Source organism: Boleophthalmus pectinirostris, unplaced genomic scaffold (genome assembly GCF_026225935.1).
Source record: "Boleophthalmus pectinirostris isolate CB_2022bp ecotype Guang Dong unplaced genomic scaffold, ASM2622593v1 HiC_scaffold_8, whole genome shotgun sequence".
NCBI lineage: Eukaryota > Metazoa > Chordata > Actinopteri > Gobiiformes > Gobiidae > Boleophthalmus > Boleophthalmus pectinirostris.
The window spans coordinates 5,539,788-5,567,569 of NW_026571515.1; the positions used below are offsets into that span (position 1 = coordinate 5,539,788).

General features: G+C 38.4%; 1 protein-coding gene across 2 annotated transcripts; it reads left to right on the forward strand.

The window, feature by feature from the left end:
* On the forward strand, window positions 1–27,750 carry cdk16 (cyclin-dependent kinase 16). 2 transcript variants are annotated; one of them, XM_055165716.1, is made up of 17 exons: window positions 1–121; window positions 1,209–1,391; window positions 2,205–2,414; window positions 3,216–3,337; window positions 5,234–5,362; window positions 5,435–5,491; window positions 5,682–5,796; window positions 5,904–5,998; window positions 7,205–7,267; window positions 8,751–8,874; window positions 9,381–9,501; window positions 9,828–9,925; window positions 12,753–12,858; window positions 17,157–17,199; window positions 17,309–17,399; window positions 19,716–19,790; window positions 21,854–27,750. In XM_055165716.1, the coding sequence occupies exons 2-17, from the start codon at window positions 1,271–1,273 to the stop codon at window positions 21,895–21,897; spliced, it is 1,614 nt and encodes a 537-aa protein (XP_055021691.1). In that variant the 5' UTR covers window positions 1–121; window positions 1,209–1,270; the 3' UTR covers window positions 21,898–27,750. The 2 variants fall into 2 exon arrangements, 1 of the variants encoding a protein (XP_055021691.1); XR_008633660.1 differs by lacking the exon at window positions 1–121 and having other exon boundaries at window positions 21,854–26,516; window positions 26,566–27,750.
* The last annotated feature ends 32 nt before the right edge of the window (window positions 27,751–27,782 follow it).

The window sequence follows — 27,782 nt, forward strand, 5'->3', positions numbered from 1 at the left end:
GGGCGGGGCAGAGCGCAGCGGCAACATGGCTGCAGATTACTGGGAGCCAGAGAGAGAAGAGCCGTTGTCACACTGAACCGAGCCAAAGAACCAAGCGGCCGGACCGGGACCGATCTTCCCGGTGAGTGCTGCGGGCAGCGGAGTCCCGTGTTCAGACACAGAACCGAAGGCGGAGAGTCCTGCTGGATATACCGGCGGTGGCGTTCGTGGAGCGGCAGCAGGTTCGGGCTAAAGCCGCTCCGCCTCCGGGGGCTATTTATAACCGAGCCGTGACAGTCGCTGCGCCGCGGGAAGTAGACGGGCCCCGCGCTGACCGTTCGCTGTTTGCTCCACGGTCCGCGGCAGGAATTAGCCGGTGATCTCAGAGTAGCGGCTCCGAGCAGCTGTCAGGGCGATGAGCTAATGTGTGTTAGCCTGTTAGCTGTCAGAACATCCCACGAACCTTCTGCCATGGCGCGGTAACAGGCTCAGCCTCAGGTGGAGGCTTAATATAATGGTCTCTACATGAGCTTCAGAGTTTATTTAACTGTACTGTTCTGAAATGATTTAATCTAATGAATAGATCCATATTGAAGACCACCACTAATTCTAATGTCCATAAGTGTGATTGTAGTTAATGTGGTTGTGGCTGTGCGCGGTGTGATGGTGGTTTCCTGTGGTCTGGCACAGACATTAGATCAGTGATCACACGCATAAATAATGACACATATGTGGACCAGTTATTACAGCTTTTGTAACCAGTGACTGTAGAGAAAAAATAAGATACAGGAGAGAAAACGAGCGCTGAGTCCGAGCAGTCCTCTGGTTCTGGATTGGACTTGATGCTATTGGTGTTAATATACTAAACAACAAAATATATTCTGAAAGCCTAATGTAAAGCCTAACTATAACCAAAGTGATAACAGTTTAAGACAAAAACGACACAAAAATTAAACATCTTTTCAATAAGAACATAATTTCTTACTGTAGAATTACATAAAGCGTTAATGGTGCATGTTAAGGATTTGCAGGCTACAAATTGTATATTACAAATTTGCAATGTTGATTAAATTTGGTTAGAATGCTTGTAATAGGCCTGTACAGGTGTTGTCCCCTTCTCCCTCTGTCTTTCTTTGTATTCACCTGTGCGTTTTACCTGCCTTAGTCTAGATGTGCATCTCCTGTCATTATCACCTTCACATTGACCTGTGTTTGACCTCCATGTCCAGGTGTGCAGTCCGGCCTGGCTGCCCCTCCCCCCTCTTCGGCGCGGCCCCCCCTGCCCCCCCTCATGGAGCGGGTGAGGAAGATCAAACGGCAGCTCTCACTCACTCTGGGGAGGGGCGGGGCCGCGGGCGGAGACAGGACAGTAAGCGAGGTTAACCAGGATGTGACTTCTCACAGCGATTCAGGTAAATATTGACTGAGAAAGACAAACACCGAACCACTGAATGTATTAGAGAAATGGATACTTAGGTCCTCTTTGTAGTATTGGAAGAAGCTCAATTGTAGCCTCAGCGTTAAAGCAACACTGCGTAACTTTCTGGAGGTAACCTGCATGATTCCAAGGAAATATAAAGTTAAAACTGTACTAAGGAACATTCTTCATGGAGACGGGTAAGTCTTATGCCATACTAGTGTAGAAGACGCAAAGAAACAACATTTGGAAACACGCTGGTGGAGGCCCCCTGCCAGGCCAAGTTAGATTCATGTTTGTAGAGATGTAACTCTGATTACAGTAAAGACGCAGATTTTTCAAGGGGAAAAACAACATGCTTTTATTTAGTCTATTTTTGGGATAAAAATGTATGCAGTGGGGTTTCAATTTAAAAAAAAAAGTTACTCAATTATACATTCATTTTTTAACACATTTTGTAGATTACAAGTGGCTTGCATTAACTGGCAACTTGTACAAAATACTGATGTAAATTTGGAACGTGTGCGTATAGTAAAAATCGTTCATTCTTCAGAACTCTTCAGAGTAGTTTAAATCCATTTCTCCAGATACATTTATGAGTTATGCATGCTGCACGATTCCCTGTCTTTAAACTGATTGGTTGTTTGGATCGGACATTTTGATTTGTCCGTTCAGCTGTCAATCAATTAACCTTTGTTTTTCCCTTTCCTTTCTTTTCTTCCAAATCAACCAATCATTGCCTCCCCCCCCACACACACTTGTTCTTTTACCCCTGCCCTCACCTGTCCCTCACCTGTGTGGGTCCCAGAGGTGGGCTCAATGCGGTCCTCCTTGGGTGTGAGAGGGGGCGGAGCCAGCTCGTCCTCAGGTGTGAAGGGGCGTGGCAGTGGAGGGGGCGGGGCCAGCTCCTCAGGTGGGAAGGTGCAGGCTCTGCTTCAGTCGTACAGCAGCTCTCTGAGGAGGCCGAGAGGACTGGGGAGAAGTCTGAGCTCCTACCTCAACCACACCACACGGCTCGGTATAACATGATACGACTATTACAGACAAGAATGAATGTAAAATGACACAACAAGATTAGATATTACTACTTCTTTACCAACTGAGAGATAAAGCTAGCCAAAAATCAAACAAATAAACAAAACTACACCTTACATTTGGATACAAACAAAACACAATGAAAAAACACATATATCAACATTTTGAGGAGGATTTAACAACTATAAATTGATTTTATTTAATGATTTAAATTACGCTATTTTCTGATCTGTTATAATGTTGTTTCCTCATCAAAAACAGACCTGGAGTTGTGTTTTGTTTCATTCTTTAACACAAAAATCTTGCACATTTAGGCCGAGTTCTTCTCTCAAACATAAAACACTCTGTTCCATCTTGTTATTTATGTCAAGTGGTAATACAGAAAGTGCTCCACTGTGTTTTTAAAGTCCATACGTTTTCAGTAGAATCATTTGGACAATTTCAGCCCTAGAGTTGCCAATCTCTACAAAACAAAAGGTAAAATGTAGCTGTTTACATGAAAGCTACCACTTCATGACATCACGAGTTGGAAGAGAGTATTTTGAGCTTTTGAGATGTAGACGGACAAATAATAAAAGGTTACACAAATGTGTGAATGAAAAGAAACACAACTACGGGTATATTCAATTCAATTTTGCGTAATACAGGACCTTTAAATAGACCTCTGATTTAGCAGTCAACACTTCTTTCTCTTCCAACAAACTGCAGTGTGTTGAATCAAATATAAAATAAAAATTAAAAACATAATCTAATATAATTTACTGTGGCTAACTTGTTTGTGCAGAAATTGTCCACGAGGATGTGAAGATGAGCTCTGATGGAGAGAGTGAGCCGGTGTCTTCTGCTGACGAGGTTCAGCAGAGTCCAGTCCGAGTGCGCCTCAGGAATAAGAAGATCTCCAGAGAGGTACACGTGCAAAACACACCAACATTTTATCAGAAATGTAAAAAAAATATGAGTTAATCGTTGATAATGAATCCATTCACAGAGTAGCCGCGGGGTCTTAAAAGTTTTGAAAAGGTCTTAAATTTCATTAGCCTATTTTTTGTATACTCAGCTCAACTCGGCTGCAGTGCAATGTTAAATGGAGGGAGGGAAAAAAAAACCAATGTGAATAATTTGGAGTATGCGCAAACAATATTTTCGTTTCTGGTGCCGGCGGCAATGAGTAAACAGTTAGTAGAGTGGAGGACGACGTTGGATGGATCGTGGGGAAGTGCAGGTTTAATCCACAGTGGCTCTTAGATTCTAGATATAGTACATCGCTGGTTGCTCATTATTACAATTGGATCTGGTGTTTTTCGCTTGCATAATGGGTGCGATGTTGGTCTTAATTTTCATTTAAGTGGTCTTAAAAAGGTCTTAAATTTGCGGTAGTCAAACCTGGGAATACCCTGATTAAATTACTAGCAAAAATAGACTATTCTCTTTAACTGTAAAGAGAGTTACAAACACACTTAAACAAGACCGTTTCTACTTGTGTCTGCTTTATTTAGTTATAATCTATGAATCTGTGGGTCATTACGTTAGGATTTACACATTTTATAACGCTATGGGCGAGTTTCAGCTGACGTCATTGTTATTAAAAGCCCGCGTTGCATGCTGGGAAATATTTTGGTCGGAGGCAAGAAACACGATAGCGGTCAAACACAGTGCGTAACCTCGCGTATTTATCCCTGGTAATGGTAAATTCCTGCTGCATTATCGGATGCACAAATAGAAACACGGAAGAAGGAAAATGTCTTTTTCATATTCCGAGTGAAAAGAACCGCTAACGGCGAATTAAATGACTTTCAAACATTCGCAAAGCAAACGTAGAAGATCCTAGCAAACCGTGGACTCCAACAAGTTCAACAACACATCGAGACTCTTGGAGGTTTTCAACTTTTCTGCTGTGAATGGCCCAGGAGTTTCCACCAAGTCATTGTGGATATCGTCAATGTGAATATTTGTCCAAGTAGTTGGCGATTCAGACCAGAAATTTGGTTTGGTCCACCTTTTGTCGGGGTTGAAAAGGGTGATTTGGCGTCCGTCGATGCTTATGAGCAATTTCTGGTCAAATGGTCTTGGGTCCTCTGCCGTTAGAGTGGATAAATAACCGGGATCAATACCCTTTACGTGCTTTCTCGCTCCGTCCGTCATGTTGAATTAGTGTTTCTTGCCGCCGACCAAAATAATTCCCAGCATGCAACGCGCGCTTTTGTCAACAATGAAACTCGCCTATATTCATCTAAAACAACAAAGAACCGTGAAGTTGTCAGCACCTCTGATGGATAGCTGCACATCACGCTAGAGATTTGCACCAAAAGGATGATGCTGCTGAATCATACGCACATCACTGATTAAGAACATAAAATTGCAGTGCAGTGGGTGTGTGTCGATGGTGGGGTTGATCGGCAATGAGCATGAATCACAAATACAACTCTGAGAGGGGAAATGAGGAGGGGAAACGACTATAACATGATTAAAAGTCAATTTAGCTGAATATTTCTGCTTTAACAACACAGTATAATAGCACCAGCAGAATTTATTTTTATTTTAGCTCTCACTTTAAATGGATAAAGCTGTTGTGTCCTTCAGCAAGACACTTCCTCTTGCATTGACTATGTATGAAGCTGTGCCTGTGTGCTGGTTTGATGGTCTGAGATGGTGTTATAGGGCTGCAATATATTAATTTCCTCTGAGTAGCAGTGTAGTTAAAGCACATTTGTTTACTTTTTGTGCTAATACTGAATGCATTATTGTCATTATTGTATTTGAGTTGCTGTTTAAATAAATTATAACATTTCCTATATTTTCTAGGACATAAACAAGCGCCTGTCTCTTCCGGCCGATATCCGTCTTCCCGATGGCTACCTAGAGAAGTTCAATATGATTGGTCCGGGCATTTTTGATCAACCAATCAGCAGGCGGCTGCGCAGAGTCTCACTGGTACATTTGATTTCTGTTGACTAATATCTTACGTCTTTTTCTTAAATTAACCATGCTATTTTGTGTCTTCAGTCAGAAATAGGTTTTGGGAAACTGGAAACCTATATTAAACTGGACAAATTGGGAGAGGTAAGGAAATTATATTATTTAATTGACACTTGTGAGTTTTAAGTTAGGTTATAATGTTGTTAACTCCTCAAACAAACAACAACAACAACATTATATCCTAGATCGGAAATAAAAATAGCGTAATATGGGCCTTTTAAATAGATCAAATTTATTCACAAATCACAAAATATTCATGTTTTTATATGTCCAGGGAACTTACGCCACTGTGTACAAAGGACGAAGTAAACTGACTGAAAACCTGGTGGCTCTGAAGGAAATCCGCCTGGAGCACGAAGAAGGAGCTCCCTGCACTGCAATTAGAGAAGGTACTGCCTGATCAATTGTATTCTTAACCATAACCCGAACTTTTTAAACATGTATGCGTTGTTTTTATTATATTTTTACAGTATTATGTGTTGCCATGTATTTGCAGTGTCTCTTCTGAAGGATCTGAAACACGCCAACATTGTCACACTCCACGACATCATCCACACACAGAAGTCCCTTACTCTCGTCTTTGAGTATCTGGTAAGACTTCACTTATAGGCGAGTTTCAGCTGACGTCATTGTTATTAAAAGCCCGCGTTGCATGCTGGGAAATATTTTGGTCGGAGGCAAGAAACACGATAGCGGTCAAACACAGTGCGTAACCTCGCGTATTTATCCCCGATAATGGTAAATTCCTGCTGCATTATCGGATGCACAAATAGAAGCACGGAAGACGGAAAATGTCTTTTTTGTATTCTGAGTGAAAAGAACCGCTAACGGTGAATTAAACGGCTTTCAAACATTCGCAGAGCAAACGTAGAAGATCCTAGCAAACCGTGGACTCCAACAAGTTCAACAACACATCGAGACTCTTGGTGGTTTTCAACTTTTCTGCTGTGAATGGCCCAGGAGTTTCCACCAAGTCATTGTGGATATCGTCAATGTGAATATTTTTCCAAGTAGTTGACGATTCAGACCAGAAATTTGGTTTGGTCCACCTTTTGTAGGGGTTGAAAAGGGTGATTTGGCTCCGTCGATGCTTATGACCAATTTCTGGTCAAATGGTCTTGGGTCCTCTGCCATTAGAGTGGATAAATAATCGGGATCAATACCCTTTACGTGCTTTTTCGCTCCGTCATGATGAATTAGTGTTTGTTGCCATGGACCAAAATAATTCCCAGCATGCAACGCGCGCTTTTGTCAACAATGAAACTCGCCTATTCATTCTAATTCTGGTATTTTAACTAGTTTAAAGCAAATGTGGCTATATGTAAATACACAGCAAACTCCCAACATGTTAGATCAGCGTATTTGAGTACTCTTTAAAGGTGCGTTGTGTAACTTTACATGTGGAGGGTCCATCACCTTCATCACCTACTTTTCTAGAGATGTCATTGTCTTTTTTCACAGTATGGCATTAAACCTTTCTATCAACATGGAGACCAAACCAGGTCCAAGTTACTGGTCAGATCTGTGGAGAGGCAATCCTACTCACAGTCAGATTTTTTTTTTTTTCATTTTTAGGTATTTTTGAGCAAAAAATTAAATCAGAATCAGAATTTATTTGTCATTTCAGTATAAAAATACACAGAAACGAAATACTGCACTCACCTGTAATGTGATATATCCATAGAAACAAGAAGGTGAAGGACCCATAACCGAAAAGTTACATATTGCATCTTTAAATTGACTTCTTAACATGCTTATTTAATTGTAATGATTTTTAATTTTTTTTTTTTTTTTCAGGATAAAGATCTGAAGCAGTATTTGGACGACTGTGGAAACACCATTCATGTTCATAATGTAAAAGTAAGAACTGCTTTTTTACTTTCACTTGTGTTGTTTTTTGTATAGATTGAAAACTATTTTATCTTTGGGGTTATGACATCATTTTTTAAAGCTTTCATAAAAAAATAAGATAAGAACAATGTCCCCTCAGTTAATTTGAACACAAAGAGGACTTTTTTTTGTTGTTTTCTGTAAATAGTTCTGCCATCTTGTATCCTATTCTATATGTTAATAGGGTTTGGCACAAGTGTTAAACTTCAGCCTAAACACCTTCGGTCTACAGAATAACTTTATTTATATGCATTAACTACATAGTTTGTTTTGGGTTTTTTTGTTTTGTTTTATTAAGTCATTGTTATATGATGCATGATTATGTTAATTGACTGAAGAAAAGAAACTACTACTACTACTACTAAAAAAAAAAAAAAAAAACACACAAGGCATATTTTAATATTGTGACCGTTTTTGTTTCATATTTATTGATCCAGTGATTACTGATAAATTAACTATAGACTATACCATATAATTCTGACTCAATTTAAGTTCAATCTCAATTTTAACTATAAGGAATTTGGCATGTTCTGATATCATCACCATGAGCCCAACATATTTTAGTGTTGACAAATACACAGTACATGTGAACGTATGTAAACACAATGTAAGATGACAACATTGGATTTTCCTTTTGGTTTGAGCTGATAATGATAAAACACACATGTCACTTGCTCTAGTTTGGAGTTAATGTAATTTCAGAATGAGTTTTGTTAGGGAAAATAATTTCTGTCCTAACGAGTCCTAGAGTTGTACAGAGCGGCAGAGACTCTGGATGTCTGAGGCAGGAGAAGTTTATTATCAGTCTGGGACCCGGTGAACTTGAAACACTCAACACTGCACGTTAGTTTTGGCTATTCGAGCCTGACTATGTTTCCACAGAAGGAGGTTCAAATAGGAGCTAAAAAGAGAGAGAGAGACAGATAAAATGAAAAGAGAAGAGCATACCGCTTCTGTGAGAAGACTTGACCAAGGAAAATGATAATGTTAAAAAGGACAAATTCTGTAATAGTTGGATGATGCCACAGTGAAATGTCAACAATGACCTGGAGGTGTCCTTGCTGAGATTATGCAGGGGATGCAAAATTCCACAACAAGTTTATGCCATCCATGTTTTACCGGAAGCCTTTTTAAATAGACAAAGACAGTCTCCATTGTTCAAAGCCTCAACACAGCTTACATGTCTCTCGGGGGACAGCTCGTTTTACCCTTCAAAGAAAATGTTTTTATTTTAACAATGAAACACTGAACCGAACATGCTCTGACTGTACCGTCTGTTTTTGTAATTTTTTTGCACACCTCCATTACGCTGACTCTTTTATGAATTGAAAAAGCCAATTCAAAGACTAAACAGTACTGACAGTTTTCAGAGGTCATACACTGCCGTCTTTTGTTGTACTGATCTCATTTTACTGTCAGAAATAAATGAATTATCGTGCATTCTCTCCTTCAGCTCTTCCTGTTCCAGCTGCTCAGAGGGCTGTCCTACTGCCATCGCCGAAAAGTCCTGCACCGAGATTTAAAACCCCAAAATCTGCTCATCAATGACAAAGGGGAACTCAAACTAGCCGATTTTGGTAAGACATTTGTACAATTAAAATGTAATAATACCTTTAATTTCTGTAGCATTTTCAAGACACACAAAGCGCTTCGTAGTCTCACACACACAAACACATACATGGGAGTGGTTAGGTGGAATTAAAGGCAGGGCAAGGCAAGGTAGGTTTATTTGTATAGCGCATTTTGGCGATTCAAAGTGCAGAAAGACACTGAAATCACAAAACAAACTAACCAAAACATAAATAATCATCATGAAATTAACATTAAAAGAGAAGAGGGAAGTGCGCCAAATAAAAACATATCGTAAACAAACATATGCACAGCTAACCAGAACTGTTTTGAGCCTGGATTTAAAGCACAGGTTAAAATGTATGCTGCACAATACATCACAACTCAGTCAAAATTGCAATTTAAGTGAAATTCTGACTGTAATTCAGTTATGTAATACAAAAACTATTAGCATCAGTTCATATTTCAGTTTCAGTCTAATCTTCCCGGATTAACACCTTTTCTTCTTTCTAAGGTTTGGCTCGAGCGAAGTCTATCCCCACGAAAACTTACTCTAATGAAGTGGTGACGCTGTGGTACAGGCCTCCAGATATTCTGCTGGGAAGCACCGACTACTCCACTCACATCGACATGTGGTCAGTCCCTTAGAACAGGAAATCAACTGCAATGTTTATTAACTTTTCCTTTATTTATTTATTTTTAGATGAAACCTAATTCACTATGTAAAAATGTTAAAGGTGGGTCCGGTCAAGCGGTAACGGAGGGAAACAGGGGCAGATTTTTTACATTCAGATAGCTCTTATTCAGAAACTAGAGGGACTATTGAAATAAGTAAAGTATCAGAATGTAGGAAAGAGTTAACACTCCAACAGGGTAAAGTTAAACCTGTGATATTCTTTCAAGTTGTTGACAACTCTATTTATTTCCCATCTGTTGTTTTATACGTTGTCCTGTGTTTTAGGGGCGTGGGGTGTATTTTCTACGAGATGGCCACAGGGCGACCTCTGTTCCCCGGGTCCACGGTGGAGGAGGAGCTGCACTTCATCTTCAAACTACTAGGTAAGAAATACAACCAGAGTACTGCTGTGGAGACGGTAATCGAGACAAATACCAGATACCACTGGCAATGCTGAAAAATACTGTAATAAAAAAGAAGAACAATACTTTTCATGAGAAGAGGAACCAGTAAGAGAACCTTAACTTATATGTTTAGCGGTTTGATCCCTGCCAATGTGTCCATGAGCAAGACACTCCATGAAGCTTAACTGTACAAATATATGTGAGTACGTGTTTGATGGGGGTTAGAAAGGCCATATTAGTATTTGTAGTTGTATAGTAGTTGTAATTTGTAAGAGGCTCTAAAATACATAATCTATTAACATCACATAAACCAGTACTGAACAATTTGAGGGAAAAACTTAAACAATTCTGCAATTTCTATTATAAAATTCTGTGTAATTTGCTTTTGACTGAGCTCCTGGACTAAAACAAGACTCCCCTGCATTTCTGAACACGTTTATAAATTCAAACTTTTCACATCAAGTACCACCTACAATAATACTTGTCTTTCCAAGTATCACCGGATCTAAACCTGTGCTATATCAGGTCTAATACTTCTGTTGCTAAATATAACACTACAGGCTTGGCAATTCTTTACAGTAAGAATGGATGTTTTTGCTTGCTGGGAATGTATATTGTATAAAGGAATTTCAGCTGTTGCGATTTGCCAATTGCCATAAAATGATCATTCTACTCTACACTGCAACTAGGCCTGTCACAATAACAAACTGTGATAGAAGAAGTAAATATTAGCCATACTGGTGCCACCTAGTGCCTCTGCTCAGTTTCATTTCGCTCCAGCAATTACGTCAGGAATCGGAATACATTAGACCAGGGGTGCCCAATACGTTGATCCCGATCTACCAGTCGATCGCCAAGGTCATGTGGGTAGATCGCAATGTCTTAGTACTCGTCTCTGAGTGAGAGGCAAGACAGAGTCCAAATGCCATCGAGTCAAAGTCTGACACTCAGCAAGTGCGATCATATTTCATTACGGCCGTTGCCGGTGTGCGAGAGCGTGTGGGGCGTCTCAGTGCAGCCTGTGCGCTCATTTGAAACCCACGGAGACTCTACGGCACATCACAAACACACACGCTCCCTATGCACGGCTCGTCTGCAACAGCGTGTGCCCTCGTGTACCAGCGTGCATCACAGGGCAGGTTCAACTTCCTAAACATCCTACCTGTCCATCTGCCTCACGTCAGCACGCCGCCCCTCCCCTTTTCACGCTCTCGCAGCTTCCTGCGTACAGCGAACACAAGCCCCTCCCACAGTGCGGCTGATTAGAAGAGCAAGATCAAACGTGAAGCAAAAACCAGTCTAAATTTGTGTTACAGTGTTGGCACAAAGCAGGCTACAGCATAGAGCGGATCTACAGAACAGACCTACTGCCACATTTGGCTGAAGTTTGTCTAACAAAAGTGCACAAATGCATCTGTGTTTGTCACGATGTGCGTTTGGTTTGGTAAATGTGCAGAGGCTGGTAAATATCACTGCAAAACCAGAAAAGAATGTAACTCCAGTTTGGAACTTTAAAAAACAGGTTTAAAAATCTTCCTTCACTTTTTTCACAGTTTTGTGTAAAGTGCCAGAGGAAGTTCTCTTAAAGAAGGGGTTCTCAAACTGTGGGTGAGGGTCCAAAAAGGGGCACAGAGTGTTTCAGTGCTTGGCTTTGTATTAGGCAGATCATTTTGACTTGGTCATTTTGTAAGTAGCTCACATGCTGAAAAAGTGTGAGCACCCCTGCATTAGACGGTTTGCAACTCCGGAAGTTGTAGATCGCACACTGGCAAATCAGCAAAGAGCTGTGAAGCCATGACGTCAAACTCAAGCGCCTGTCTGGGTCCCTTTTGTGGTACAACACAACAGTAAACAAAGCGTTGAGATGGATGTAGACGAAGCCATACATTCTGTGTTGACAACAATTCCTAAGATCGAGGATTTTAAGCCGGAACAAAGAGAATGTTTATCAAGGGGAAAGACGTTATTGCCCTTCTTCCTAAGGGATTTGGTGTGTTACATATGTCATGACCAAATAGCAGCGATTGTTTAAATACAAAAAGTACCCACCTACTGTCGAGCGAACGAATCCTAATGCTGCGAGGTCAGACGGTTTCCACGAAGTGTAACCGGCTGATGAATCAGGCTAAGTAAATACAGATGATGAGCCCTACTTTTGAAACAAATTTATACCACTGACACAAAGAGCAGATTTAAACCACTAAAACTATTGTAAATCTGCAGTAACTTAACTTGAAACTTGAGCTTGTATACTGTGGTCCAAAACAAGAAAAATTATCTGATGAAGGCTTTTTGGCGAAACGGTATTTAAAAAAAAAAAAAAAAAAAAAGCATTTGGACATCGGCCAGCTGAGTGTGCTATGCATTTTTTTTTCACTTTTGAATTGCTGTTCCTTGCATTTGCACCTCTACAAGAACTTTGGTGTGCGTTTTCTGTTTCATTTGAAAAAAAACTTGAGCTGGAATAAATAAACAGCAGAAGAAAACACTTCTGTAGTTAGTTTGCATCGATATTGAGTCATAGAAGTTTTACATTTTTCAGTGCAAAGGAAATGTACACAGAATAAATAATGACCCCAATAATGTTGATCAGTCTTTCATATATTGAACCATAAGTCGATATAGTAATTATCATGACAGCCCTAGATGTAACAAAGCTACATTTCAGTATGCTGCTGACTTTGAGATTCGTTCTGTGCTCGCCTGTGCCATCTGATCCGAAGCGTCTATGGACAGGCTCATATCAGTTTTCATTTGGGCTCTGCACTGAATGACCTCATCCTCGTGTCCTTGTGTTTGTGTCCAGGGACGCCCACGGAGCAGAGCTGGCCTGGGATCAGCTCTAATGAGGAGTTTGTGGCCTATAACTATCCACAGTACAGAGGAGAGAGACTCAGCAACCACACGCCCAGGTATCAGTCACTGCTGCTGCTGCTGCTGCTGCTTATGTAACCAGTGTTGTCAAGTTCATTCTCAACCGGGTCATGCAGTTTTGTAAAATACAGAAAGAGATGTAGATTGCTGTACCTGAATTTAAAAATGTGAAAAAATAGAAAATAGAACTAACCGGTAGTTCATTTAAACCTTATTATACCTCACTTAAAGGTGGATTGTGTAACTTCTCTCGTGGAGGGTCCGTCATATGTGTTTTCTTCAAGGAGATGTTATTGCTTTGTCTAGAATGTTTCACAGTACGGCATTAAACCTTTCTGTCTTCATGGAGACCAAACCAACCAAGTTACAAGTCAGATCTGTGGATAGGCGACCCTGCTCATAATCAGAATGCTTGTTTTTCTACATATTTTTGAGCTATAAAACCACCTGTAATTCAATAAATGTAAGGTAGAGCTGTTTAATGTCATACTGTGGAACATTCCAAGAGAGTATCGACATCTCCATAGAAACAAGCAGGTGACAGACTCCACTAGAAAAGTTGCACAGTGCGCCTTTAACTTTTAATATTTCAAGCATCGTAATTATTCACAGCACTTTTATGAGCGGTTTTCACAACTCTCAGACACCAAAGTGAAGTTTTGTCTTGACGGTAAAGCCAACAACTAGCATGCTAACACACACTTCCTGATTTTTAAAATTTATGTATTTATTTGTTTTTCAACGCAAAATTCTTTATTATAAAATGTAGACAATAGGCGAGTTTCATTGTTGACAAAAGCGCGCGTTGCATGCTGGGAATTATTTTGGTCGGCGGCAAGAAACACTAATTCAACATGACGGACGGAGCGAGAAAGCACGTAAAGGGTATTGATCCCGGGTATTTATCCACTCTAACGGCAGAGGACCCAAGACCATTTGACCAGAAATTGGTCATAAGCATTGACGGACGCCAAATCACCCTTTTCAACCCCGACAAAAGCCTGGACCAAACCAAATTTCTGGTCAGAATCGCCAACTACCTGGACAAATATTCACTTCGGCGATATCCACAATGACTTGGTGGAAACTCCTGGGCCATTCACAGCAGAAAAGATGAAAACCTCCAAGAGTCTCGATGTGTTGTTGAACCTGTTGGAGTCCACGGTTTGCTTGGATCTTGTACGTTTGCTCTGCGGATGTTTGAAAGCCGTTTAATTCACCGTTAGGGGTTCTTTTCACTCAGAATACGAAAAAGACATTTTCCTTCTTCCGTGCTTCTATTTGTGCATCCGATAATGCAGCAGGAATTTACCATTATCGGGGATAAATACGTGAGGTTACGCACTGTGTTTGACCGCTTTCGTGTTTCTTGCCTCCGACCAAAATATTTCCCAGCATGCAACGCGGGCTTTTAATAACAATGACTTCAGCTGAAACTCGCCTATTAAGTGGCTGATGTAGGCCTCAAACATCTCATAATATTTCTACTTTTATTCATACAAAGCTGTTTATATAGGTACTTGCAGGATAAACAACAATTACATAACACAACTGGATCAAATTTGTAATAAGTTAACAGTGTTTTTGAGGGAAAAAATGCTTCTGATACTCAGTCCCTACACTGATATCGGTTAATTAACGGATATCGGCAGATGCAGAAAGTCAAAAGTCTTGATATTGGTATCAGAGCTGAAAAAAGTGAATCAGTACATCTTCAGCCATCAGCACACAGAGGGCTTTTGACCTGAAGAGCTGCTTATATAAGACATTTGTTCTGGGGCAAGACTAATTTTGCTCAAATCTGGTACAGAGGATTTAATACTGTCCAGCTTCTTTGAAAAAAATACCAAAATGTTATGTAACGTATTATACTTTAATGGGATTATAGTTACCAACGAAAAATATAAAAGGTTGGGCAATAGTGACAAAATGAACATCTCTAAAAATCTGATAAAAGAGATTATAAAGATTATCGACTCTTCACAGTCCATCAAACAATGAGCTATAATGTGCCTGGGATATGTCTCATTTATGTCTTGGTTAAGGTTCATGCGTAGGTTGCTCACAGATACATAACAATGCCCTCTTTTGTTATCAATTTATTTTGCATTTAGACAGTTTCCATTGGCCTGGACTATATACTAGATATTTTAGTGTTGCATACATACATTTTGACATTTTGATAATCACCTCCAATTGTAGTTTCTTTTAAAAAGTTTTGCAGTTACTGGTTAAATGCAGTCAGCAGTTAAAAAATGTTATGGATATACAGTGTTGGGAGTGTTACTTTTAAAATGTATTCCCCTACAGATTACAGATTACATACTCCAAAATGTAGTTTGTAACGTAATCCATTAAATTACTTAAAGTGAGTAACGGAATCTGAATACTTTGGATTACTTGATTTGCTGTAGAGAAGCAAAAACGATATCATAACATAAGGTGTTTTATCTGCTAAATGAAAATAGAAAGCCCAGACTTTACTGAACCGTATTAAAACTATTATTGATAGAAGAAGAAGGAGACACGTCCACACAGCATGGTTTAGTCCTGGTTTATATCTAGTTTAGTCCTGGTTTAGTCCTGGTTTATATCTAGTTTAGACCTGGTTTAAGTCCTGGTTTTAGTCCTGGTTTAGACCTGGTTTAGATCTAGTTTAGACCTGGTTTAGTTTCCGGCAATGAGTGGAATTACCGGAAAAAAGAAAAAAAAAAAAAGGGGGGGGATATAGCCCAAAATGTGAAAACAAGAAAATACCGCCGTGTAATCCATTTATTTCAACAAAGTAACTGTAATCCAATCACCACTCACTGAAACAGTAACTGTAACTGAATACAGTTACTCATAATTTGTACTCTGATTACGTAACTCTGTACATGTAATCTGTTACTCCCCAACACTGTGGATATGAATAATTATAATTTATTAATATTTATTAATTATAATACTAAGTTCCATGTTTAATAGGGGTGTAACGATATCCAAGTCTCACGATACGATATTGTCACGGTATGAATGAATCTCACGGTACGATATTGTGATATTTTGTGGAGGCTAAACAGCTAAAAATGTAAATACGCTACTTTTCCCTCTGGGTCATACATGGTCACTGTAGACTTGTGTCATTGTGTCAAATGCGAATGTTCAAGATACAATTAAAAATTGAAGGAGCTTCATAAAATACATATGTTTGGTACCATATGAAAGGTCTTTTTCATCACTACCCACATGCCATAAATTACATGTGAAAATCGGACCATGTTGCGTTTTCTTGTTTTTAACAGAACCCTCTCACATAACACATTTCAAATTTTCAACATTTGGTGATTTTTTTTTTTTTTTTAACAGTCCTAATACAAATCTTGATTCTCAAAAAAATTTAAGGGTCTCCAACACCTACAAGTAGGTTTAAAAAGGGGCTAAAAATGGTAGGCCACGGAAATGAATGATTTTTTTTTTTTTCATTTTAAGTTCATATAAAATGACAGGTGAGTTGAGATACTAAACTTTCGATAGATGTTATTTGAACACAGAGTAGAGGAGCACAAGCCTACAAAATTTCAGCCCTGTATGTGTGATACTTACGGAGATATCGACCTGTGAACACGGCCGAGAAAAAATGACATGCATTTTGGACCTGTAAATTTACACATACTCCCCTCACTAAATGAGCTGTAACTTAAAGTAATGATCGAAAATCACTAAAACTTCACAGGGTTGGTACATGATAGTAAGGAACTATTTTGTAATTTTTTCAACAGTTTTTGAGATCGAAGTGCACAGGCCATTTGTTGAAATGGCGTGGAATAACCCCTCTTAAAATGCCTTGACAAGACTTAATCCAAAGAACAAAGACTTACAAGTGTTAGAACTGTTATTTCTTCTTGTAGTCTGCACTGAAATGGAGCAAAGGATCATGGTCTATGTAGTTCTGTCTCTCTTTTTTCTCTATTGCTGCACCATAACTCTTAATTTAAGCAAAGAAACTTGTAATTCAATATATTGTGATGGTCCATGATATAATTGTGAGAACTTTGACGATACGATATTACGATATTTCAGTTTACATCCCTAATGTTTAAACAACTTTTATATAATTGCATTGCACTTTGTCATGAGTGAAAACAACCACAGTCTAGCAGAGATTGTGATGGATAAGTGGCTTTTTTTCTTCATATTTTGGTGATTCAATGACAATTTTCTTTGTTGGCGATTATTACGATTATATAAAATGTCCCATGAATGATTATTGCCTACCCTTTTTATCACAATAAACTACATTTCTACACTTCTACATTTGAATCACTCATCATCTCTCCTCCCTGTGTTTCTTCAGACTGAGCAGTGAGGGAGTGGACCTTCTGTCAAAATTCCTACAGGTCAGTGAACGCCTCCTGGTTTAGGTTAAACCATTTTCAGATCATTTTAAACGCCGTGTACGTGTGTGAATATTTTCATGTTATATTTTGGTGTTGTGCGTTGGTGCAGTTTGAGGGGAAGAAGCGTATTTCGGCCGATGATGCGATGAATCACCCGTACTTCAGCGTGCTTGGGCGGAAAGTGCTCACTCTGCCTGACAGTAAGAGACATACAACTGTTAACACTGAAATATTTATAATCATATTCATATGTACTTTTCATTTTTTATACTCTATTTATAACCTACCCATACTAAATGTGAAATTGGTTTACTCTTCACAAAGATACTCTGCATAATTAAAACACTCTGTAACTTTATGGTTGGGGGGTTCGCCACCTGCTTGTTTCCATGGAGATGTTGTTGCTGTCTATCTTGCATTTATTCAGTTACAGTTATTTTTATACCGTGAACAGATCTGACCTGTAGCTTGGCTTGAATATGTTGTCTCCATGGAAATTTATAGGTTTTAAAGTTACATTGTGGAACATTCCAGGCAAATGAATAACACTTCCATGGAGACAATGAAATGGTAGACCCTCCGCCAGAAAAGTTCCAAAGTGCACCTTTTAAGTATTTGAAAGTTTTAGGTTTGTCTTTGTTCTTTTTTTTTATTTCCTTCTGGGTCAGTTAAGTGTCTGTATTTTTTTTAATGAAAGTGAAAAAATGCATAGCACACTCAGATGGCCAATGTCCAAAAGCTTTTTTATTTTTAAATAACTTTTTGGCAAATAAGCCTTTGTCAGATCACTTTTCTTTCTTTGGACTAGGGATGGGCATTTGATGAAATTTTCTTAATCGATCGTCGGAAGAATTAACGATCGATTATCGATTAATCATTAACGTTTTTATATAAAAATTATCATCATTATTTTTATTATCTGCTCTACTAATCTGCATAAATAAATTCAACTTTACGACATATAAACCGTAACCACTCTAGAGCCACATCAATCCGTTTGACATTATAATGTGTTTAATTCAGTTTTGCGCAACTCTCACAGAAACAAAACTTAAAACCGCATCACTAATTTGCATAAACTAAGCGAAGATAAAACTACAGCTCTTGTGTTGCTGATGTGGTCAATTTCTGTCGGATTAAAAGACACGACTCAGTGGAATACAGGTTAGTGTGACCATATTTGCGTTTGTCAAAACCAGGACACCGTACGGGGGGAGGGAGGTGGGGACTCGTCATCGACATTGAGCGACTCTCACCTGACAAAACTTTTTCCCACTGGACACCAGAAACATATGTGCTGCTTTGTAAACTGTGCACATGGACTCACACTTGTCACGAACGCAACAGAAAGCGTGGAATTTCTTGTACAAGTCATCGGTAGATACGCATTTGTGCTTCGGTACGTTGCAGACTGACCGACTGTTTCTGTTTGTGTCTCGCTCCTTCTGAGTGCAGAGAGACACATGTATAGACCCCTGTTTGGTCACGCTACACACAGCAACCTACATTCAGTTTGTCGATTAAAATTAACGCAATTGATGAAATTCTTAATGATCAATTATCGATTAATCGATTAATCATGCCCATCCCTACTTTGGACCACAGCACACAAAAAGGTTGCCAGCCCAGGTGCTCACCCTGCGTTCCATTGTCCTTCCGAATCGGTTTTCTGCAGATGTTGCCTTGTGACATGTGTGACACGACCCTTTTCCTGGGACGGCACAAGTCAGACCTCAGCGGCGGAAAAAGTAGATTGAGCAAGGATTCCGAGGGAGAATCCAAGATGGCTGTGCCCACTGTCATATGTAGTGTTTTCATTGTGTTTGGACACTTGTTGGTTTTAAGGACAGATTCAGTCACTCGTATCACTGCAGTACCTTACCACATCCGTGTCACTGCCTATGGGTGTGGTAAACGGTGTTGTGGTGAGGCCAATATTGAACAAATATTTGATTTACTGGGCGTCCGACATGCGAAACATAATAATACGCTTCAAGCTCGGACGTGACAAGTGGGAGTCGGAAGATAATCGAGCGCAGAGTCATATACCCCTCCAACGAATACGAGGTCCCAAAGTGAGGTCACCCAGTGAGATCAGCCCACTCTACAACAAGAAAAAAACAGATATTTAGATAAAATTTTTCTGTTAAGTACAAAAATAGTTTAACCACATCACAAAAAGCATCTAAGGTCAAAATTAGGTCTGTGAGGTGAATCCAGAAGTGCTCTCTTTTTGACAGGAGCACCAGCAGTTTTACCTGTTCAATGCCAATATATTTTAAGGAAGATATAGGATGGTTGAAATCTTCAAAATGCGCCGCCACAGGATAGTTCATGTTTTTACATCTTTTGGCTTTCAAAATCTTTTCGGCCATCAGAGTGTACTATACATTTACTTTTTTTTTTTTTTTTTTTCATTTTTATTTTACCGTTTCTTGCATTTGGACCACTACAAGAACTTCGGTGTGCATTTTCTGTTTTCATTTGATGTCTTTTTTTTTTTTTTTTTTTTTTAGCCACGTCAATCTTCAGTATCCCAGAAATCCAGTTGGAGAAAGAGTTGATACGACCGCCATCTTCAGTGGATCCAGGTACAGTGGCACTTCACGTTCCACTGGCAATAATCAGATTGCAAATGTGTCTCTTTTTACTGTGAATATTCCTGTTCAGAAAACTACAATTTCAGGCATAATTATTTATACTGAGATGTAATTCCATCATAATCCAACTCCTGTCACTTTTCCATATAGTAATTATCATAGTTACCAAGTAGTTATCAAGTCTTATGCTATTTTCAATACAAAGTAAAAAGAAAGTAGGTATTTAAATCTGTGAAACTTGATCCCAGGTTTCACAAATGTTTTGGCACATCAATAATAATCACCTGTATATTTTTTTGGACACATGCACAGCTTTAAAACAGCCTTTTCAGATGAGGAAGTGGTGTAGGTCTGGACCAACAACCACAGCCAATCAACTCTCGTCCCACAACATTATATAGTGCCGTACTCTCGAGGTTCTAATCGATAAAATGTTGATCAAGTGTTACAATTAGATGTAAACTGCATGCACAAACTGCTGCTTTTACATTACACTTTATGGAGGAGCAAAATAAAATGTACTTGAGATAATGAAACTTCAAAGGACATATATGCAAAACTGATCTTTTAACCATATTATAACTTTGTTCCCTCCTCAAAAACATTCCTGGAGTTGTATTTTGCTTCACTGATGCTTGTTTAAATGATCTATTAATCCTAAATCATCTTGTCTGAGCTCTCAAAAATGCCCCGTTCACATTTTACCCAGATTGTTACGTCACAGGTAAAACTTCCCCTGGTTTTAAATCCTATAAACCAGCACGGACTCATTCTACGGACAAATTCTGTTCACAACAAACACTTAGCATTCACGTTGCCAGAGATGTATTTTATAAAGTGTGTTTTCCAAATGTAGACATTATTTTACATTAGAAAATCTGAAGTACTACTCCCAAGGTGAACAAAAGAATGTTAACAAGGAAATTTAAGCCACAAGAATGGATAATATTGATCTTTAAAATACTAGTTTTAGTGTCACTTAGTATCTGGGTATTAATAGTTTTCTCAAGGACTGTGAAAATATAATAATTGTATTTTGCTTCACTGATGCTTGTTTAAATTATCAAACACTTTTAACAAACACTTTAGCATTCATGCTGCCAGAGATGTATTTTATAAAGTATGTTTTCCAAATGTAGACATTATTTTTATTTAGAAAATGTGAAATACTACCGTATTTTCCGCACTATAGGGCGCTCTGGATTATAAGGCGCACTGTCATTGAATGGTCTATTTTCAAACTTTTTTCACATATAAACCGCACCTGACTATAAGCGCATTAAACAAAGCACAACAGTTAGATAAGTCAGTCAAACTTTATTTAACGTGTTCACAATAACTCTCAACTTTGTTCAATTGTAACGCGTAAAAAAATTTGAGACGCTAAATTGTTCGTGTATTCACAATAACTCATAATTGTTCAAACAGTTGGGCGATTACGGCGTCCATCACGCCCACATTCCTCTCGTCATTATCCGAGTCAGTGTGGTTACTGTTCCCTGACAGTTCAGTGATGATTCTAGTTTTGGTGAAAGCTCGGACCACAGTTGATACTGATCCTTAGCCCGGGCGTCCACGATCCGTTGGCAGATCGTGGCTTAAGTCGCTCGGCGCTGTCTCTCTGTCTTGGTGAATGTGTGTTCTCCTTCTCTCATCCACTGCTACCACACAGCTTGCACTTTAACTCTAATAGCCTTGAGTTTAAAGTCGGCGTTGATGCTCCTGACTATGGGAGCCGTAATGCTGCAAGTGGTGCGGCTTTGTAGTTTACTAAAGTCGTACTATGACACCCGAATTAATTCATATATAAGGAGCTCTGGATTATAAAGCACGCAGTAGTTTTTTGATGGAATTAAAGGCTTTTAAGTGTGCCCTATAGTGCGGAAAATACGGTAATCCCAAGGTGACCAAAAGAATGTTTAAAAGGAAATTTAAGCCACAAGAATGGATAATATTGTTCTTTAAAATACTAGTTTTAGTGTCAGTATTTGGGTATCAGTAGTTTCTCAAGGTCTGTGAAAATATAATAATGTCTCTTTGTTTCGTCTTTCCAGTGGGTCAGATCAGCCCCTCACATCGGCGCAGTCTTCTCTTCTGACGTCTCCGCAAACTGAGGACGAGCAAAGGGAAGTTTAACTGCTCTGAGACTTTTATCATTTCTTACTGTTTGAACAAAGCTGGATCCAGAATCTATGACACGTTTAGAGTTGAAATATCCTTATCGCGTATTTCGTTTCCGCTGCAACAGTTTGGATGCAATAACAAACCGTGTAGGAGCAGCCATTCTTCTTAAAACAACAAACCCATGAGGAGCCGGTGGATCCGAGGCAGACGTCTTCCAGAATAATTTACTGCAAACGCCGAAGGGAAGTCCTGGAAAACCTGGAAATGCACCACAAACAACCTGGAATAATCTGGATTCTCTTAAGGCTATGTCCACTTTGTAAAGCAATAGATAAACAATTTTCGTTACTGTATTATCTTATTTTTTTAATCAATCTTCCACAATATTTGTACTTTTAAATTGTACTTAATTCCCATTTATCCGTTTTCAGTAAGCGACAAGGAGTAGGGCGAATTCTGAAATCATGAATTATGTTTTGACTTAACGTTTTTTTATGAATCTTTAAATTGATAGTCATTAGAATAATAAAATATAGAGCTAATCACTGTGAATTAATTTAGAGCTAAAATACTAGTAACTCCCTGGACATAGCCTAACCTGCAGTTACCAGCTCCACCACTAGGAGCTGCTCTTTCTCGAGCGAATAACAAACCGATCCCTTTGCGACCTCGCACGCAAAACGAACTTCAAATTTAACCGGATCTGATCAGATTTTGTGGGAATTTTACCATCACCATGGAGACTGTTGAAGAGGAGAAGCCATAGACTGTTATTGTGCATGTCTCTAACACTGGTCTATATTTAAACTCACATATTTACAATAACTTTCTGCTGAGGACATTTGCACAAATCTATTTATTTATATCAAGGACTATAACTGAAGGAGTAGTTTTACAGTCTAAATGAATGTATTATTTAGTTTGTGGATGGTTTAATTTTTAGTGACTTATTTGTTGTTTTTATACGTTTTCTGATGCAATAGTAAATGTTAATTTTGCAGCGTTGGAATGAGACTACTTTTATGTTTTTAAACCGTTTTTATTTTAAAACCCTAAAGCCACTTCGTACTTTCAGTTCACAGATTACTCATTATGGAAAAAAAGAATCTTGCATGAATATGTCATATCATGCTATTTTTGGATCTGTTATAATATTATTTCTTCGTAAAAACATTCCTGGAGTCTTGTTTTGTTTCATTCACACATGTTTAACACACAAATCCTGCAAATTTAGTTGAAACACTTGAATGCGAATGAAACAAAACACAACTCCAGGTATGTTTTTGATGAAGTAACAACATTATAACTTGTCTTAGTTAACAAGAGTCAATTTTGCGTAATATAGGACCTTTAAGATTGCATAAAAATCATTTGTTTCCAGTCTACTACTCCCCTTGAAATAACTGTTATGCATTTTGCTCAAAGAAAAATGTAAACCTTCTTATTGTTTTCTTTTTGTTTCATTTGGTAGTCTCTTTCCAACGCTTTAAAACAAAGCCACTAGATTTCTTTATATTTTTTTTTTCTCCTGGCATCGTATTGGTTCTGATTGTGAAACTAACGGCATCTCAGTGTTCCAGGTCTAGTCCCTTTTTCAGGTTCAATTTAATCAGAATTCTTAGTTTTTTACTGCTTGTTGTTGTGGCCAACGTGAAGTTGAACTTGTGGAAGATTTTAGCAATAGACAAAATCAAATATTTAAAAACTGTAGACTCTGAGGCATTTATTCAGACGTGAATCAAGATATTTTTATGTATACAGTTTCTATACAGTCAATGGAGAAATAGCTGTGAACTTTTTCATTTAATATGGGAGAATTAGATTAAGAGATGTCTGGATTTTTGAAGTAACAGTTGGGGGGGGTTGTTACTGCGGTTGGCCGTGGGACTTGTGGATAGTCAAAATTGCTTTAGTGACTGTTAATGTAAATTTTGAATCAATGATGGTAGCAATATGAATGTAGACTGACTTTAAAAAATGTATGTTGAAAATGACACATGGCACATCAGAGAATTTGGCCCAAATCTGAACTAAATGTAATTCTATGGATTTTATTTGACCTCATTTCGTTCAGGTATGTCGCTACAGAAAAATATTGCAATAAATGTTCAAATTGAAACTACTTTATGCCACTGATTAAGATTAAAATGAAGCAAGATAATCCCAGTAAACCGTTTAAAAAATTTACAGTATCATTTAAAGGCCTGCTGCAACAAATAAATACCGTATTTTCTACACTATAGGGCGCACTCTCATTAAATGGTCTATTTTCAAACTTTTTTCACAAATAAACCGCACCAGACTTTAAACAAAACACAACAGTTGGATGGGTCAGTGGTTTTGTTTGTTTGTGGCGTTCACGGTGACTCTGGGCTTTGTTCAGTTGTGGCGTGTAGGGAGGGTGCTGTCTGGGGCCACTGGATTGTCGGCGTGTTCGCAGTGACTCAGTTGGTCAGTTGTGTCTAGAAGCGGCACATTGCGCTCGCTTCTTCGGTTCGTTCCTCCATTCCGTTCCTCGTCGGCTTGGAGTGATGAGTGCGTCTGCGGGTGTTTTTCTGCTCCGTGCGTGTTTGCGTGCGCTGCGGATGATGCGGCTTTGTAGTTTACTGAAGTCGTGCTGGGACACCCGAGAGGATTATTGTATAGGGCGCTCTGGATTGTGGGACGCGCGGTCGTTTTTTGATGGGGTTGGAGGCTTTTGAGTGCACCCTATAGTAAATCAACTAGGGATGTAACAATAACGGAAATATCGTGATATCGTATCGTCAAAAGTCTTAAATAATATCATGGGCTGTCACAATAAATCGAATTACAAGGTTTTACAGTAGCAACGGCTTATAAACTTTGGGAACTACATATCCCATGATTCATTTCATCACAGACAACATGAAGAAATATGTTTTAGACTTGAATTCTTGGCATTATGACGGAAATAATTCACACCAAAATCTTGTCAAGGTATTTTAAAAGCTTCAAAAGAGTCCCATCTACAATTATATCAGCCTCTTCAAAATATCGTACCGTGAGATGCACATCGTGATAATATCGTACTGAGAGATTTATATATCGTTACATCCCTAGAATCAACCAATTAGCTGTAAGACTGACTTATTCAACCCTCTACAGCTCAAATACTTTCTTATTAAAACAAAAATGAGAAAAATCTTGCCACTTTTGCGAAAAAAAATTATAAGTGATAAATACTGAGCCACAAAAATTATAGTTCCATCTTTCAAATATTGAACGATAAAATGATGTAGTAATTATTGTGACAGGCCTATTCCAAGTCACTCAGTTTTCTTTAGAGTGGTCATGTGACGTTGCTGTGACATGTTTAGTGTTGGGAGTGTTACTTTTAAAATGTATTCCCCTACAGATTACAGATTATATAGCCCAAAATGTAGTTTGTAACGTAATCCATTAAATTACTTAAAGTGAGTAACTGTAATCTGAATACTTTGGATTACTTGAATTGTAGTAGAGAAGCAAAGACTAGAGAGGATATTGTAACATAAGATGTTTTATCTGCTAAAAGACAATAAAAAGCCCAGACTTTACTGAACCAAATTAAAATATTATTGCTAGAAGAGGAAGAGACACGTTCAAGCAGCATGATTTAGTCCTGTTATATCCTGTTTTAGTCTGCGTTTAGTCTGGTTTTAGACCTGGTTTAGATCTAGTTTATCTCTAGTTTAGACCTGGTTTTAGTCCTGGTTTAGACCTGGTTTAGACCTAGTTTAGATATAGCCCAAAATGTGAAAACAGAAAAATACCGTGTAATCCATTAATTTCAACAAAGTAATTGTAACTGAATACAGTTACTCATAATTTGTACTCTGATTACGTAACTCTGGTACATGTAATCTGTTACTCGCCAACACTGGACATGTTTACACAAATTTTGGTGCGGTCTTCCTACCTGTAGAGCGCCATCTGCAGTCCGGCCTCTGCAGGACAGTATCCCAGATGTGCGAGAGTAAAAAGGCCCTTCGTCTCGGTTTATCGTCCAGTGGGGAAAACGTGATTAAATCAGCTAAAAAAACACGTCACAGAAACATCACGTGACCACTCGCACTTCAAATTTCTCACTCATTATAAGAAAAATGGTCTGATAAAAGAATTATTATCACAAGACCAAATGGACCTCACTGAATTAAATCTGATTTCAAAACCAACTCAGACCGCATTCTTATATGGTTCAAAGTTGGATCTGTCACGATAATTACTGTATCGACTTAAAGTTCTAATAAGTAATATGAAAGCTGAGACGGTATTTTTGGGGGTCTGTATTTAACGTGGATGCTTTTTTTTCATACAGCTGGGAAATTTTTGTATATTTTTTTCGATACGTTAAGATTTAAGCTGTAAAAGTTGAATTAATAACTCCTTACAGTGTTTCATTCTGCTGTTTATTTATTGTAGCTCATGTTGTAGATTCAGAGCAGTTTTTGTGGTTTAAATCTACTTTATTGTTAATGTTTCAGTGGCATAAATTAGTTTCAGTATTATCGTTTATCGTCTATATTTACTTCAGCAATTTTTCACTCTTAAAAAACTGTTATCGTGACAGGCCTGTTCAGAATAGTGTTTTAAGTTTTGCACTGTGACGAAAGAAGTCAGCTACTGGTATTATATTTTACAGTAAATTGGAATTACAGGTGAAATATTGTAAACTGGATTTTTAATATCAAATGCGGACACTTGTAATGTAATGAGGTAATTATAGTGAGTGGGAATAACATGGAAAGGCAGTACTGACCATGTTCCGTGGTGGAAGGAGTACTCAATTTTCTTAAGTAAAAGTACAGATAATGGAGCAAAAATAGTGAAGTAAAAATATCACATGAAAAAGGTAATTAAAAGTATTAAAAAGTAGAAGTATTTTGCACAGAGTTTGAGTCTCAAATGTTCAAATGTACTGATTTTGATAAGATTTGAGTTGGATTTTGTTCAACTGAAACAATTGATTTGTTTCATTCATTTTTTCCTAGCAGTTTCTATTATTTGTATATTTTTGTTTTCTCGAAGTATGAACGTGCTTTTCAGCTGGTCTCAAACAATAATGAAAAAAATACTTTTACTTTTCAATCTAGTTTAAAATGCAGTGGAGTAGAAAGTACAGATACTTGCTCTCAAATATAGTCAAGTGAAAGTAAAACATCCACTTTAAGAAAACTCCAGATACCTCAAATTTATACTTAAAGGCGCACTATGTAACTTTTAATCATTTGACGGACCCTCTATCAGAAACGTTACAGAATGCACCTCTAAATACAGTACTTTTACTTTGTTACGTTCCGCCACTGCTCATGTTGTATCTATTATGCAAACTTATTTTTTACAGTACTCTGCTATCCACAAACTCCACAACCACAATGTAAGATCCCCCCCGCTGGCTTTGGCTCCTGTTCAGTGTTCTCTGTTCAGATGAAGGTATTTCAGTGGAAGTGCAGAAGGTTTTAGTGACTGAGAGAATCTGGGTGACTGTTGAATGTAAGTTACGTGCTCAGTATTTCAATGATGTACAGTTACTATGAATATTATTATGAACTCAGATTGTGGTTGCTTTTGTAAAACTCGCTCGATTTTAACCAAAGTTTTCCCGCAATATACCGCAATGCATGCTGGGATAGCTCCAGACCTAATAAAGCGTCTCTTCCATTCGCCGAGAAGCACTTCGTTTTAACACTAATAAGAGCCACTGACTTGAAGCAGTCCAATAAGAACCACTGAGATGTTTGTGTTTATGTGACAAATGCTGTTTACTACATGTACCACAGATATACAGTCTACAAATATATTCAATAAATCTTTATTTATTATCACAGAGCGTGCTGGTGTCTTTTAACAGAACATTTA

Bases quoted from the DNA above. Each gene is read 5' to 3' on its own strand.
- cdk16 (XM_055165716.1), top strand. From the start codon at position 1,271: ATGGAGCGGGTGAGGAAGATCAAACGGCAGCTCTCACTCACTCTGGGG. The intron at 1,392-2,204 runs GTAAATATTGAC...TGTGGGTCCCAG, and splicing joins GACTTCTCACAGCGATTCAG to AGGTGGGCTCAATGCGGTCC. The intron at 17,200-17,308 runs GTCAGTGAACGC...GCGTTGGTGCAG, and splicing joins TTCTGTCAAAATTCCTACAG to TTTGAGGGGAAGAAGCGTAT.